This window comes from Stegodyphus dumicola, chromosome 4 (genome assembly GCF_044657685.1).
Source record: "Stegodyphus dumicola isolate Sdum_Otavi_A_Nest chromosome 4, ASM4465768v1".
In the NCBI taxonomy this organism is placed as follows: Eukaryota; Metazoa; Arthropoda; class Arachnida; order Araneae; family Eresidae; genus Stegodyphus; species Stegodyphus dumicola.
The window spans coordinates 23,168,743-23,185,958 of record NC_140771.1 but is presented as its reverse complement, the minus strand read 5'-3'; the positions used below and the strand labels follow the sequence as shown (position 1 = coordinate 23,185,958).

At 32.5% G+C, this 17,216-nt stretch overlaps 1 protein-coding gene across 1 annotated transcript in view; it reads right to left on the bottom strand.

Moving 5' to 3' along the window:
• Positions 1 to 5,345: 5,345 nt before the first annotated feature.
• The window catches only part of LOC118186582 (cell adhesion molecule 2-like), a 409,684-nt gene continuing 397,813 nt past the window's right edge, over positions 5,346 to 17,216 (bottom strand). The window contains exons 6-7 of the mRNA XM_035356687.2: positions 10,608 to 10,788; positions 5,346 to 5,661 (exon numbers count right to left, since the gene is read on the bottom strand). Coding sequence (XP_035212578.1) covers positions 5,576 to 5,661; positions 10,608 to 10,788 — 267 coding nt within the window. The 3' untranslated portion in view covers positions 5,346 to 5,575. The remainder of the gene's footprint in view (positions 5,662 to 10,607; positions 10,789 to 17,216) is intronic.

Below are 17,216 nucleotides of genomic sequence, written 5' to 3'. Positions count from 1 at the left end.
AGTGTCAAAACCGCATTTATTTTTTCTAAATTAAAGAATGATTTATTTTTGAACAATTGTGCAGTTTTGTTACCCAATACATATTTTCGGCATCATTTGTAACAACAGCTGCCTTTGTCTTTATATGACCAAAATTCAGTAAATTTCTGGGATTAGGAGACCAGCACCATCGAAATTGATAATTGCACTCCTAATTTTCAGTATCTCGGTGGAACCTCCGATTAATTAAGACTGTAATGTATTTTGCAGTAATTTACAAAACAGACAATCTCCTTAGTAGAACATAAATTTTATTTCTAGTTCACGGTGATAGACAAATTTTATACAATTCTTAAGTGGCAAAATTTTCATACTACTCCTAGCTGGTAAAATCTGCAGAATTCTAATCTTTTAAAACAAATTCTCACGTTGCTGAGTAACGGTTTAATACAAATGTGGCGTTGCCACTTCAGCAATAATTATATTTATTTATTAAATAACAAGATATTACAGTACATATGTATCTCGCATAACTCAAAAACGAGTAGCCTCAGAATGTTGACATTTTGTATATAGCAGGGGTTGTCATAGGTGTAGTTTAAAGTGGGAGAAGGGTGTAAAATACATTCAGTGTTTATACACTGTGTTTCAGTATAAGGATCATTCCAGCGAGACATGGGTGGATAAGTAAAATATGTGTTCAAAACTAATTTTTAAATTGCTTTCTTATTAGGCTCATGAAGAAAAAAAATTTCCAAACCCACCTTTTAATAGCAGCATTCCTTACATGCGGTACCTAAAAAATTCGATTTTCCTACACTTTTTCAAGATAGATTTTTACTAACTTAAAATGCAATTTAATTTTTTTATCTACTGCTATGTATAAATTGTACTATGTGTTCGTTAATATGAAAAAGTTTATAAAAATGCACAGTATGGCTGATAATTTGATTTCAATATTTCACTTTCATTTTTCTGGGGCAGGAGAATTTATCATGAAAGAATAACATGGCTTTCTTTTTGCTAATCTATCAATAGCTTTCTGAGCATACCTCATACTGAAATATTTTTTTTTTCAATAGCGGGCACTTGCCTAGGTTTATCTATCTACGTAAAAAAAAAAAAAAAAAAAAAAAAAAAAAAAAAAATATTTAAAGATCTCAAAAACTCATGTCAAAGGAAAAGAACACGGATAATTATTAACAATATTTATTAATTCAAAGTAACTACAGATAAAGGCAGATTTATAATTTATTATTAGAATTCCCGTCGATTGGTTGAACGTGGGCTGCACTCACGGCGTCCGTTAAGAAGACTGCCATTGACCCTACAGTATAGACGCCAACGTTTAGAATGGCGCCGGGCTGGAGCGATGTGGATGACAGAATGGCGAAACATCGTGTTTTCAGATGAGTCACACTTTTGTTTATCCAGTGACAGTCGCCGCATACGTGTGTGGCGTCGACGTGGAGGCAGATCTAATCCGGCAGTAACTGTGGAACGCCCCACCGCGCGACAACGGGGCATAATGGTTTGGGGCGCTATTGCCTACGATTCCAGGTCACCTCTAGTTCGTATTCAGGGCACTATGATGGCCCAACGATACTTTGATAATGTACTGCGGCCGGTGACAATCCCCTACCTTCAGGGGCTGCCTAATGCAATTTTTCAGCAGGATAACGCCCGACCACACAGTGCTTGCGTCTGCCAACATGCTCTGCAAGGTATAAAGATGCTTCCCTGGTCACCGTACTCTCCTGACCTGTCACCATTCGAACATGTGTGGGATGTGATTGGACGCCGTTTGCAGACTCTGCCCCTGCCTCGTTCAGAAGACGAGCTGTGGCAAATGGTTGAAAGGGAATGGAGAGTCATCCCTCAGGTCACCATCCTCATTCTTATTGACTCTATGACCTAGACGTGTTTCTTCGTGCATCGCTGCAGCGGTGGTCCTACATCCTACTGAGCCGACGCTATTCTCGCTCTGTATTCTGACTATCGTTTTGAAATAAAGATCACTTATTGCTGCTTGCTGTCTCTGTCTTTTTTCCAAATTTCATCACTTTCTGACCACTCCTTCTTGGTGTTGCATTTTCAATGTCGAGCAGTGTGTTTAAAAAATGATTTAGATTATTTTGTTGCAGATCTTCTATTAGCAAAATAAATTTGGTTTTTATATGCGTCTATGCAGCTGATCATATCAATTACTGTTTTATTTTTACCTTGTAATTCTAAATTTAAATGACTAAATTTGAAGTAAAATCAGTACGAAATGCTAAGTCACTAAGCCAAGTTTCATCATTTAAGTTTCCATCTTGTTCGTGAAGAAAATCTATAATTTCAGGCAATAAATCACGTAATCGCTGCAAAAATTTACCTCTTCTTAGCTATCTGATATTGATATGTAGAAATAATTCAGGCAGGTCTTCATGGAGTTGCAGTTGGAAGAAACGCCGTTTGAGGGAAATTCCTCGAATTGAATTAACAATTTTAAATGCTGTGTCCATTACCTCTTTTGTGTTTAGTCTCTTGCTAGCTAACACTTGCTGGGGAATTTTGCAGTGATAGCTTTTTATTTTTATTTAAAAAGGCAGATAATTCATCTTCCTTTAGATATAGGGCTATAAATCTATTTATGCTACCTATCATTTCAGCTGCGCCATCCTTTGTTATTGAGACTAATTTTAAAAGTGGTACTTTCAGATCATTGAGCAAGTATTTAAAGGCTTTGAATATGTCTGCACATCTAGACCTTTCCTTCAAAGAAATCCTACCCAACAATTGTTCTTTATATGTAAAATCCTTAAAAACCATACGAACGAAAACAAGTAATTGTGCTGTATCACTTATATCTATCGATTCAACACGTTGAGGTAAAAAACAAGAACATCTATTAGTATCATATACGTAATTGCTCTTTTACATTCCCACTCATCCTTTCAATTCGTCGCATCACTGTGTTTTGAGACAACTGTAGATCTTTAATTGCTGCAACAATTTCACTCTTGTTCTTAAAATCGTTAAAAAGTGAATCTGACATTTCTAAAAAATTTCCTTTACAAATTCACCGTCGGAAAATGGCTTACATTTTTTTTTTTTTTTTTTTCCCTAAAAGATAGCTTGCTTTGAATGATGCAGTTGTTACTCCTTATGACTTCAACTTTGGCTTTTTAAAAACGTTTTCTTGATTTGCTAATTCAGTTTTAAGATTCCTAACTTTATGTTTTCTCAGTTCAGAATTTATTGGATAATCTGTTTGATACTTGTTATGTAAAGCTAAAAAATGTCTAATGGCTACTGAGGTAAGGCATATTAAACAACATTTATCATTCAACATTGTAAACAAGTAATCGAGTTCCCATTCTTCATTGAAGTGATAAGTTTTCTATTTTTTCGGTTTACTACTCATGTTCATGGGTATACTAGAATGCAAAGAAATAAGACATTTTAAAGAATAAATATTGAATTAAATATTTTTCTAGAAAATTAAAAACTCAAAAACTACTGCTATTATCTCCGTTACATTGAGAGAAATGATAACAATACTGCATACTACGATTGAACTCAGCAACGCAAGTGTATTAAAATCTAATAAAGATACATTCAAATTTACAAGAAGTATATTAAATTTACAATATATTTATTACGGTTTAAATACTGAAATCATAATTTAAATAGAATAATTGTTATTCCTAATATATGTGTAATACTGTCTCTTATATAGTAGGTATGAAAGCTCTGTCAGACTATGACGATGAAGTAGAATTATAGGAAGATTATAAAATAGCAGCAATAAAGGAAGCGAAAAAGGCTTAACATATTGCGCTTCTTTTTTAGGGTTTTGTGAAAATTGGCCCTGAATTATTCGTTTACTCTTTTCTTCTCCCAAAAGGTCTCAAAGAAAGCCAAACTTTACTAACTCATTATTTTTGCTATTTCAATTATATGATTGATAGCATTTTTACTTCCTTGTACGAAGTAAAAAGGAAGTATTGTAATCGCGAAAAGTTTCAGGCAGCATATTTCAACGAAAATATCCATTTTGACGCTATCGAATGCAATTTAACGATGTTTTTGCGTGATATCTGTACGTAAGGACAGAATAAAATACTCGTATCCTCCAAAAAAAATTATAAAACTGCTTTAAAATTAATTCAGAAGAGAATTTTTCGTGGCGTCTGTACGAACGTATGTACCTACTTGCGTACGTACGTATCTCGCATAACGCAAAAACGAGTACCCTCATAACGTTGAAATTTTGTATATAGGACTGCTATAATATGTAGATGTGCACCTCGTATTTTGGTTGCAATCGGCCGCAGCAAACGTATATATATATATATATATCTACTCTGTTACCCGGCTCAGTGATCTCAGGTTCTTTACTCGTATATGTTCGTAAATTGTACATTTTTTGCTCTAAAAATGATTGAATTATGTTGTTTTTATCTTCCGGTTAAGGTTTTTATGCCTTTAGTAAATCTGTATGCAATATTTTTAGAATTATGAACAATTTTAAAGTTGTTTAAGGGCCGCTAAGCCTTTTATTTGATGGCGGCCATTGATTGTTTACATTTGAAACAGCAGACTAGTGGATTTGTTGCCAATCTAGAGAAACTTAGCTTCGCAAAAACAAAGATAACGCCTTCGTTATTATTGCCAATTAAATCATGCTTAATCCTTTCTGGAATTTTTTCGAGGAAATAAGCGTTTAAGATTTACTTCGTAATTTTAATATAGATATTTTGAGTTTTTATGTATTTTTGCCTTCTCGCGAAGTGAGAACTGAATTAATTAAACGAGAAATACTCAATCGTCTGTGAAAATCTGTTTCTTTGTTGTTTTGTTTGCTTAATTTCTTTTATACATCATTCTAGCTTTATTATAGTATTTGAATAGAACATGTGGCAACGATTAGATAATTCTATTCTTTAAACGATATAAATTTTGGGCATTATGAGTTATAATATGAACGAAATATACAAGTTAAATGTTATATAATTATTGGATTATATAACAGTTAACTTAGTTTCCGTTATATAATTATTATATAAGTTAACTGTTATATAATTAATTATACTGTTTAGTGAATCTAGCGCCAGATTGTCGCTATGGTAAACAAATACTAGAGTGAATTTTAAAGAATGCATTTATTTTATTGTGGTTTATTCGCTGTCGGCGAAGTAGATTTAATTCAATACAATAAGTTTAAATGAAATACAAGAAAAAAGGCGTATAATTTAATATTCCGTACAAGGAAGTCATGTGGTGTACACATCAGATTTTTTAATTAAATGATACTACATTGAACATTCAGTATTTTGCAAATGGTGTTTTTCTTAGGAAAGTAATAAAAGAGTCAAGAATTTCATTAATAGTTTTATTCATGAGCATTTTTTGAAACAACTTCAAACACTGAATAAAGTTTAAAAAATGTAAACACTTTTCACTGAAGTACAGTGTCCTGTATTTCTTCTGTTCTTATATAGAAAGTTTGTTTTCACTTATGTTTATCAAATATATAAATTTACCTGCAAAAGTACAATTATTTTTGACACAATGGGTTTTGAAGATTAAGTATTGACTTGTATTCAAACTACGGAAGGACTGTTGGGAACTTGAAGATGAACACTGTAGTAAATGCCAACCATAAGAGCCATGCAGAAAAATTTTCTTTATTACCTAAAAAAAAGTGCTGATATAAGTAACATAAAAAAGTTCTTATAATGGAAAAAAAAAAAAAAAAAAAAAAAAAAAAAAAAAAAAAATACGTTGAAAAGGGTCGCTGTTGATATAACTACCACTGCAAGGATATCTGCTTCGGTTTCAAAATGCCTCTTTGAAAGGGACGACTACTTATCGGTAGAAAATTCCTTTCTCTTGAAATAATGAACATTGGCCATAAACATTCCCTCAGCTGAGGCATTGCTCTGAAGTGTCCAGTTCTAACATTAGTTTCCTTCGATGTGGACATTTATTTTACTTAAGATTTGACTTTTCCAAATTAACTGAAATTTTCTTGCTCACTAGAGAGCAGGAGATCCTCTGTGATTGCTGTAAATTCCCACTACCCTATATTCTTTATTTGTTATCAATTTCATAATAATAACAATTTTGTGAAATATTGTTTCAACACTGTTTTATTCAACATTGTTCCTCAATCGGTTGGTTGATGATTTTTTTGGGTGAAATCTAAGTTAACGTTTTACCTCTTTCCACCAATTCAGTTTTGTTTCCATTTTTTAGCGCACATGCAATGTTCTTAGTTTGCGCAAAGAATGTTCTTTGAATATTCTGCGGAAATATTTTCAAGATAAGATATTACTTTTGTATTTTCTAGTGTCCAGGTGAGTTAACTTCTATCTGGATACAGGAGTAGCAGGAAACTTCACAGAAGAAGGGTTCAGACCCTTTATTAACCCTTTAAAATTTACAATGCGTCAATTCGACGCTAACAAACTTCGCCTCTACTTGGGCGGTAACTGAAAAAGCAGGTAATTGAAAATAAAAAAGCTGAAATGTTTAATAAGTGCTAAACTAACCTACAGGGCTCAGCGAGATACCGAACTTCGACCCCCTCTATAACTAGTGGCAGCAGATAAATGCATTTCAGCCACTTGAACCAGCAATCAGCTATTGTACCTGCAAGAGAGACGGCTGCTCGAGCCCAACTTTCTAACTTCCCTTCTAAAACTTCGGCATTTGAACTTTTTCACCTCAAAGTAGAATTTGCATTTTCGTCGGGCGCGCTACCGAATCTAACTATTCTGGCACTGACAATCAGGGGAATGAAGGCTTATAGGAAAGTCTGAACTAAAATTTAAATTATTAGTTAAAATAAATATAAATCCCTACAATTTAATGTTGAAATGAAAGAGACAGAACAAAATATTCTAAGTAACAAGTTAAAATAAGTTAGTTAAATTAAACACAAAATGATGGGAAATTTTCTGACCCGCTAATAATGTTCATATCGCACAAAGGATTAAAAACATAGTAAAATTCTCCCGATGAGATTTCTAAAAGACTAATATTTTTGTAGAAAAGTTTCTGATGTTTTTGTGACTAATTCTTTTGATTTGAACATTATCTGGATGAGGTCTTGGAATTAATCATGGGTAAGGGGGTTGGGACTGTCCATTCACTGACCTTTCGAATAAATGACCTCGTACTGTGACCTCATGGGTCATTGTGGCAGGTATGAGGTAATGCAACGTAATGTAATATACGAGTGTCCGATAATAATCGGCCTCATGGTTAACGCAGCAAACACGACACAGACAAACAAAAATACAGTTAAAAGATTTAAACAAAAAATTAAAACACAGATTAAAATAATACAGTTAAAACATCAAACCAAAATTCACAGTATTGTTCTAAAGCAAATTATAAAGTTCATCAAATCCTTTGCAAATCTAAACTCTTTATTACGGTAGTAGAATTCCTTTATATTATGGAGGTATGAGATAGTTGTTTAATGTATATAGATGCAAATAATTTATATGGATGGGTTATGAGTCAATATCTATCGTGTGGTGGATTTAAATAGAACTACGATGATGTTCAGCTTCATGAAATGATTCATGATATAGATGCTTTCCTCATTTAGATATTGGGTATACTATATTAGAAGTTGATTTAAAATATCCGAAAGAACTACACGGTAAACATTCCGATATCCCGTTAGCCGCTGAAAATAGAATTCCAGTTGCTTCTAGACAAGAAAAATATCAGAATTTAAATCATTGTTGCTCTTTATATAAACTTAAAACAATATTTGAAAATGGGTTTAAAGTTGGAAAACTTCGTCGAATTTTCAAATAATCTCCTTTGTGAAAGAAATATATAGATGTAAATACAGAAGTGAGAACAAAAGCTGCTAATGATTTTGAAAAAGATTTCTATAACTGATGAATAATTCAGTGCTTTGAAAATTAATGGAAAATATTAGAAAGAGATGTGATGATGTGAGATTATACTGTAATTATGAAAAAGATAAAAAATGAAATGCTAAACAAACTTTAAACGGAGGGGAAAATTTAATTACTGTTTATACGAATAAAAATTCAGTCACCTTTAATAAACCAATCTATGTTGGAATAAGTATATTATATTTATCAAAACAATTATTGTATGGCCTTCATTATAATGTTATGAAACCTGAACATTCAAATAATATTCTGGCATTGTATATGGATACGGGTAGTTTTATATATTTATTAAAACTGTTGATTTTTGTGAAACTAGGAAAGGTATGATTGATTATTTTGATACATATGATTATCCAAAAAGTAATAAATATAATATTCCGCAAGGGTAAATAAGAAGAGTTAAAAAACTAATAACTTAAATAAGAAGAGTTGTTAAAAAAAATTTCATTTGAAGAATATAAAGATTTTTTTCTTTAATAAAAATGCGCATTATAGAACCATCAATTAGAAATATAAAACATTAATTGCATTTGGTTAAAGTGAATAAAAATCATTTATCATGTATTATTACATACATATGATAATCATATCACATACATATGATTTTTATAATATGGAATGCACACGAGAGCATTAAGCCATTCTAAAAATTGTATTGTTAACAAATAATGTAAGAATTCAATATCTTGGTATCTTACACATAAGTTCTTGAACTGAATGACTTAAATCCAGGAAAATATACACAGATATGTTTGAAACGCGTCTAATCAAAATATGGAAATTTAACAATAGCTAAGTAAGCAGTATAGGGGGAAAAACAAATTACTAAAGTTGAAAAGATTAGAAAAAAGATGTCAAGAAAGTAAAGAAGTTAAAAGGTGGGACAGCAATCTCTCTGATGAAGCCATTGACAAAATAAATAGCGCGGCTGATATTTCTAATTTCAAACGAAAAATTAATAATAAACTTTATGGTTCCGAAAAAAAAAAAAAAAAAAAAAAAAAAAAAAAAAAAAAAAAAAACCCTCTTAAAATTATACTGTATAAATGGATATCTATTGGTCAGAAGTTTCGAAATCCTGAAAGTTTGTTTAAAAATTTTCAAAATGCTGTGGAAAACAAAATATCAGCTATTACACTGGCAACAGCAATTTCGTTATCTTAGATGTGTCGCTTGTTTTTGACTAACTTTTGCCCTCTGAATCCAAAAATAACCTGAGGTATTGTCTATCACTAGACTTGCTATACGTCTTGGTTTAACCCGGACAGTCCTGGTTTTTTAGTATTGTTCGGGGTAATGCCCGGGGTTGCAAAAGTTTACGACTGGTGAGTTTATTTATTTATTTATTTAGACCTATATGTTCAATATCATGTTTTCAAATTCTCTTACCGCCGTGCATTTCTCAGCCGACCTTGGAGCAAGGAATGTCGATTTTGACGGAGGCGTGGCTACCGTACCGCCACAACGTTTTATTTAGTTATTTGGCAACACAACAGGGGCAATGTGTTTATGTTGCTTTCGTGGGTGAAGTAACTCGCTTACACGGCTTTGATAATTTTATCTATATTCGTTTTCTGTCTCATCATAACAATGGGCAAAAGAAATTATAGAGCACTGGACAACTTTTATTAACCAAAAATGATTTTCAGTGCGTTTTTGAGGGCTTTTACCTTAGCTTCTGACCTAAAACACGTATTTTTGAGTCAAAATTACTGAATTTTTTCCATTTTATTATGAATTTTCTCTGATATCTTAAGCGATGAGGCAGTTATCTGTTAGTTGCTGACTATATATGCACCGGTTTCGTGATTCAATCATTATTCATACTTTTCTTTTTATTTATTTATTCATTTATTTTTATTTAAGGAGATTATATATGAACACAGAGGATTTGATAGATATTCAGTTATAGCTGTCTCAAAGCTATCATAATGCATAGATTAGGAGTCTAACTATTTCTAAATCATCATTTATATTTACCATAATTTAATTAAAACGTGTTTTTATATCTTACATGATTCTATCTCATTACCTCCCTAACGACAACTAAAACTCGAATACTTCTGCATTTATTACAAAATATAAATTAAATTCTTAGGTTTAATTAAACACATCTGTTAAATAATACCTCTTTTAAATTAAGAATTCAATGAATATACTAAATATTACATTAAAATACTACATAAAAGTCAAAAAAATTACTAAGCAATTGTTACTTTTTTTTTTTTAAAAAAGGGAAAAATGACTATTTCCTTATTTTGTGATTTCTTTTAAAACAACGCTTTCCTATTTTCTTAACTTTAATTTTTCTGCCTAGGTCTCAGGCAATTTTATATCTTATTAGGAAAAGATAAAAATGTAATAAAATTTCTAAAAATTAACAAATAATATATAAAAACATCAACTCAATAAAAAAGAGGGAAGTTTCCTTGCTACACGGCTATTCTACATGCAGTTTTCAAATCTTGATTTATTGTTGCAGTGAAATGTAGATAACGTCTTGTCAGTAACGTCTCTTTTAATACTTCTTAGTTGAAAGGGCTGATAAAATATGTAAAACATTTAGTATATTTGCATTCCATAAACAAATTCCATAGTTTCTTATTTATCTCTTTCAGTTTCGATAAAATCTACCAAATAAATTGAAATAAAGGTTTTCATATTTCGCTTAAGGAAGAGTAATTGAAAACCTATTACCTAAAGCTCTTATTTCTTTGGTAGTGACAGCGCTTATGTGATTGATGGTAGCGACGCACTTAAGCGTGACTTTACCATTATGCAATACGTCTGGCTTGAGTCGGAAACGCAAGGCCAAACTTGTGCTCTCTAGTTGATCGGGGTACACGATGGTTTCTTGGTCGGCCAACTCGGATTGTGCCTGAAAGGAAAGGAATTTTTCTCTGTTATATAACTGCAAACAAAAGTAACAAAATTTGATTTTATCAGTAACGCACAAATTATGCGACTTTGAATACATTATGTAAGAATTGTTATTATTTATTAAGCTCCGTTCAATGATGTCAGTTTTTGTTTTATCCTTCAGATTTGTCACAAGCATCCCTAGTTTAAGACCTGTTTAAATTAGGATGAAATGTTGAAGAAATTCTTTCCTTTAAAAAAATTTCTCTTAAAAAGCATATTCTTCTTTTTACTAACATAGGCCTTTCTTGAGAAGCAAAGATGTTTAATGTGTCAATCTTATAATGGTCATCAAAGGTAAATAGTTAAGATATTGAATCAAGGAGAAGCTTAAAGAGATTATTGGAATCGAATCAAGGAGAAGCTCTTAATCTGACTTCATGTTTTCTGTCAACGTGAATGCGTGAATGCTCTTTATAACGCGAATAAGAGTCTACTTCCCTTATAAAGTTTTCTAAAAAATAACCTTTCTAAGGCAAAAAGCCATCAAATGCTTTTTAATAACAAGTTGTTTGTTGTGTTGCATCTTATTTGTCTGACAGTAATATCAAAACAAGCCAGGGAATTCTTCGGGGCAAGGAGTGCCAGATTGCGCCTATTGTGGCAAGAGCCTAGAGCACCATACAGGTGGTACGACTTTTCTCAGTTTCGTTCCAATTTTTAATGGAAAGCACACTGGGGGATGGGTACGAAGGTAGAGGGTCTTCCATTTCCCTACCCCCAACCTCTCGAGAGAACTTTCGGCTCGCCGCATATTTAGAGTGCCCCCGTGCAGCACAGATAGCATACATTTACAAACATCCATGCCTTCTCCGGGATACGAACCCGTGCTTTTCGGTAAGGCAGTCAGCATCGCTAACCACTATCACGGTTGGGCTGGTAATAATAAGTAATAATGATAGCGGATAGTAGTAACAAGAACACAAGAGTAGGCAATCAGCTGTTTCACTTGAAGCCTTCAGTGTATGCTTATCAGAGGAAAAAAAGTGGTGGCATGTAATAAACTGTATATAAATATTACTGGTTACGTTTATTGCCAATGGCTTTGCCCACAGAGTCATGCTGCAACTTATTTTCCTACGGCTCGATTTTGGTCATATTTTTATAAAGAGCTGGTATCAAATGAAATTGTAAGTAACTTCTGAAATATTTGAAATTGGTGGACCACACTGAAACACAAAACTTTCTAAATTTTAATTTCTTCATTTGAATGTTTAATTTTTTTCCACCGCTTTTTATCCAATAGCATGTAATTTACGAAAAATATCGTTTTTCAGAACAATAACATAAGCTGTAGGAAAAGTTTTCAAATTCATTTAATTATAATTAGGATGTCTGTTTTTGATTTCTATGTGAATTTATAGAACCCATAACTGAGCCCTAGGGAGAAAGATTCTGAAGTTTATCGACGACTTCAAAAGAATATTGTGTTGGATATATTTAGAAACTAAACATTATTGGTTAAAGGATATGATGCTGTATCTAATTAGAAACTATGGGAGGAAATATAATTCTTATTTTGTGAGTTCGAGAACAGCATGGAACTCAGAAATGGAATGAGCGATTTTTGTAACTGATTTGGGAGTAATGGGAAGACTTAATACTGATTTTAATTTTCGAGGGGTCAGAAGCTGAGGAATCTTCAGGGATACCATCAAGTTTCAGTGTCATGACTCCATTTCGAAATCTGGACACTGACGTTTCTGTTTACCATAAAACGTTTTTCTCTCTGTTTGTCATTCGAAACAAAATCATGTCACCCTGCTAAAAAAAGATGGTTTCTTTTTACCGTTACATATACTAGGCTTCCCAGATTTGTTCTTCAAAATATTTTACATCTTAGGAATTGAATCACTTGAAATCGATTGCCGTTCATAGAGGATTTTATCTCACGTTCACTGAGAAAGCCTTTAAATAAATTTCCTCTTGCCATTATGAAAGATACTCTTGCATTAGAAATTACAATAATCCTTTAACTAATAGAAGGATGAATTGGGGTGACTATACCCTTGTAGTCACTCCATTTCATCTTTTCTCAGTTAAAGAATTATTGGGATTCACCACAAGTTTAATTTTTAAGATATTTGTCACTTATCGCTGAAGTTTAGCGTTCGATATTTAAAGATCAGATGGACCAAGAAAATATTGAAATTGTGCATCAAGGAATACAAATCCTACATCTGAACCGTAAAAAACAACTTTCGTAAAAAACAACTTTTGTCATCGATGAGCACGTAACCACTGTTTTTATATTTATTCTTCAAAAATTATATACAAAACTAGTGAGATGGATACATTCAAAACATTTATATCCTTGGCGTATGACATTAATTCCAATCCAGTGCTTTAAAATGCTTTCAAAACTCGAATAGGTTTGCTTTTTCACATCTTCATTGCTATTTTTGTCAACAGATGGCACTAAATTGTTTTTGAGTAACTTTCCCAAATAAATTTCTGTAAAATGACTATGTTTCCATCCATGTTTGCAAAGGTTTTTTTTCCCTCCAGAAACAGAGACAAGGCTGCTTTTCCGCTTGATTTTAAGGACTTCAGATTTTAGCAGATGTTCATCAACATATGAAAAATATGGCTGCAAGAGTTTTTTTTTGCAATGTTATTGCACGGGACATTTAAAAATATCGTATTTATATGTCAAAATAAGTCAATGATTGAAATTTTAACTTAATATAAAAGTATATAAATAGGGGAAGAAAGTAAAACAGTTATAAAAGAAGGCTTAATATTTGCTAAATCGTTTTTCGCTTTCTGCATAAGAATAATATAAAATGAAGCTCTTCAGGATAAAACAAAATAAAAAACGGATCACATTTTTATCCTACATGCATAAAGTCAAATGCAATCACATTATGCTTTAACGAGAAAGTTTCTAAATATTTGCTTTTATTCCGCAACCCATAATCCAGTTTCAAAGCTTCCATTACAAATGTTCGCTGTCTCCCATGAAAACATTTAGAAAATCTGCTTAATAGTTTCTTTCCTCTTTGAATTCAATCCTATTATCTTCAGCATATTAAACTGAAAGAATACCTTTCACAAAACGGAATTATTTGAAAAAATGTGAAAGTTGAGAAAAAACTCCATTTTTTATGCTGTGGAGGAAAAAGCAAAGTGAAATATAATGGAAACAGTACTTTATAGGAAACATTGAGATAAGCAAAATAAAAATCTTTTTTTTTTTTTCAAATCTTTACTATGAAACAGAAAATGTTACTATGAAACAGAAAATTTAAAAAGGAAACAAAAAGAAAGAAAGAAAGTAAGATTTAAGACTGAAAATTTATGAAGTCATAATTTGATTTGTTTATGGGTTCTTACATGATATCTATATAAATTCTGAAATTAGAAAGAAGCGAAATATGAAGACATTTCATTCATTATAAAGGGTAGCCATCTAACTTTTGGAATTTAAACCGGCTATTAAAAAAAGGATAAAAAAATCACTAATGAATATTTTATAAAAATTATGAGTTTATTAGAAAGATTGGACAATTTCATTTAAGAATGAAACACAACATCATTCAAATGACTGCCACAATTAGTTTGACAATTCGATCAAGCCAATTTTTCAGTACATTTTCGATTTTTTGGGCTCCAGCCGCATGAATGGCAATTTCGATTTCATGTTTCAAGGTATCAATCGTCTCTGGGTGGCTAAAACTTATTGTTAAGGGTTCCCTACAGAAAAAAAAAAAAAAAAAAAAAAAAAAAAAAAAAAAAAAAAAAAAACCAAGTGGTTTTTGTTCTGGCGGCATCATTGGGCCATTTCTTTTTTTCAAAATGAGCAAGGAGCCGCCGTTACCGTCAACATCGAACGTTACCGTGCCATGCTAAACGAATTTTTGTTTCCAAAAATTGAAGAGAACCACATGTATGACATTTGGTTTCAACAGGACAGGGTCACTTGCCACACAGCCAACGTAACCATAGATCTTTTGTGCAGTGTTTTTGGAAATCGAATGATCAGCTGAAATGCTGATGCCAATAGGCCGCCTCGAAGTTGTAATTTTACCACCCCTCTTTTTTGTGTTATGTTAACCACCCAGAGACAACTGATGCCCTGAAACACGAAATCGAAGTTGCCGTTCATGTGACTGGAACCCAAACAATCGAAAATGTACTGAAAAATTGGGATGATTGGATGGGATATTGTGAAGCAAGCACTGGCAGTCATTTGAATGATGCTGTGTTTCCTTCTTAAATGAAAATTCTAATTTCTAATAAACTCATAGTTTTGAAAAAATATTAATTTTTTTAATAGCCGATTCAAATTCCAGAAGTTAGATGCCCCCACACTTTATAAGGAATTATCGCATTCCCCATCCCTTGCGTGCATTGTGGGGAAAATTATCAGCGCGCCTAGCTAGCATGTGGAAGAATTGTATGTTTCGAATCTTTAGGGCACAATCAATTGTTCACGGTTTCTGCTGAAAAAAACCTGATAGTTAATAAAAAAAATTAAAAATTTACGAATAAAGGTAGATTTTTAATTAGTCGTTTAGATTGTAGAGACATTAGGATTTTTTGGAAACAAGATAGATGAAAAATGAGCAATCGCCTTCGCCGGGAATCGAACTACGAACTTCTTGAATACCGGCCCAGGGTGCAGAACCACTACACCACGAAGGCACGCTAGGAAGGCGGGAAAAATACCTTATATACTCCCTCTTTTAAAGGGCGACTGGGATTTTTAGGGGACCCAATCGCCAAATCCTGGGTGAGGAGAATCATCATCCAACACCCTTTTAGTTCGGGCGCCACTGTAGAGAATTTAGGTATCTTTTGGAAGCAGGTAAAATGAAAAATGAGCAAACGCTTTCGCCGGGAATCGAACAACGGACCTCTGGAATACCGGCCCAACGTGCAGAACCACTACACCACGAAGGCACGATAGGAAAGCGGGGAAATACCTTATAAGATGAATATCTGAATAGCCATTCAGATCTGAAGACTCTAAGATAAATCCTGTTCTGTACAGAAAGATTTCGCGAATCTGGCAATAATTAATTACTATTTTTGCATGCTATCGTCATATGCTAATATCTGATTTCGTATTTTCGTAAACTATACACTGATAATTATGGAAAATATTTAATTCAAAATTTATGAGAAAATGTAAAATTATGCAACATTGAATCGATTTAATACTTTTACAATGTCATTTAATAAGCGTTATACAATATCTGAGTTTATGGCTGGATAGTTTATTGCTTCATACCTGTATGCATTCGTATGCAGCTATAAGCCAGAACACATGTTGCATAATCTGATTTATTATACCAGCTACCTTTACATTTGTAAAAATATATACGTATGTACTTTTATGTATATTCTCTTGTTTTTATATGTGCATTGATACAAGACTTTGAAATAATGTATATAGTTCGTATTCTTTGGCAACATAAACTAATGAGCTCTGGAAAGACTGTAGAGGAATTATCCTTATATCTTGACAGCAGACAAAACCAGAAGAAGAGTATAACTGACCTTTTATTCGATGACAAAGAGTTTCACTGACTGCCCCACTTGGGTTTACATAAGCCAACTCTTCTGGCTTAAATAAGTTACGTTGAATTTAAAATAAAATGGCAATTAAATTAGCCTGACGGCTCACAGGATAATTTAATCGCACAGGAAGGCTCTGACTCGTAGAAGGCGGCAGAACAAGCTAAATGACTAGAAGCACTCAACGCCATAGAATTAAATCGCTATTAAGTCAAAGTAGCACCATAGTCTTCAAGCAGGCATAACACGCCCTAAAATCTGCTTCCGAAACCTTCGCTTAAATAGCAGTTCTTTCTCCCTTAATTTGATAAATAATAAAAGATAATAACCAAAGTCATGATTCACAACCATCGAATGAAATATGTACATACAGTGTCTCACAAAAGTGATGGGACACTTGTGCTTTACGAAAGGAAACTGTAGTAAAATAAATTAAAAAAACATGTAAAAATTTTTTGTGGGTGTATTTCATACTTAAATTTAGTAACCATTATTACATAACATACATTTTCTCAAAATATTAAAATAGTAATTTAATAAAAATAAAATTGTTTACAACAGAGCAAAAAATGGCTCACATAAGTGTTGGGACACTTACTTTTCCATCAAATATTTATCCAAAAATTTTACTTTTTAAAAGGTTTTAATATTTTGTTGGATATCCTTTTACTTTTAAAACATGATTTAATCTTCTTGGGATGATTTAGACTAATTTTTTTGTGATTTCTGGAGTGATTTTACCCCATTCTTCTTGAAGCACCGATTTTAATTGTTGTTTTGAAGAAATGGTGTGTTTGCGAATTCTTGATTCCAATTCTTGCCAAATATTCTCTATGGGATTTAAGTCTGGATATTGTGGTGGTG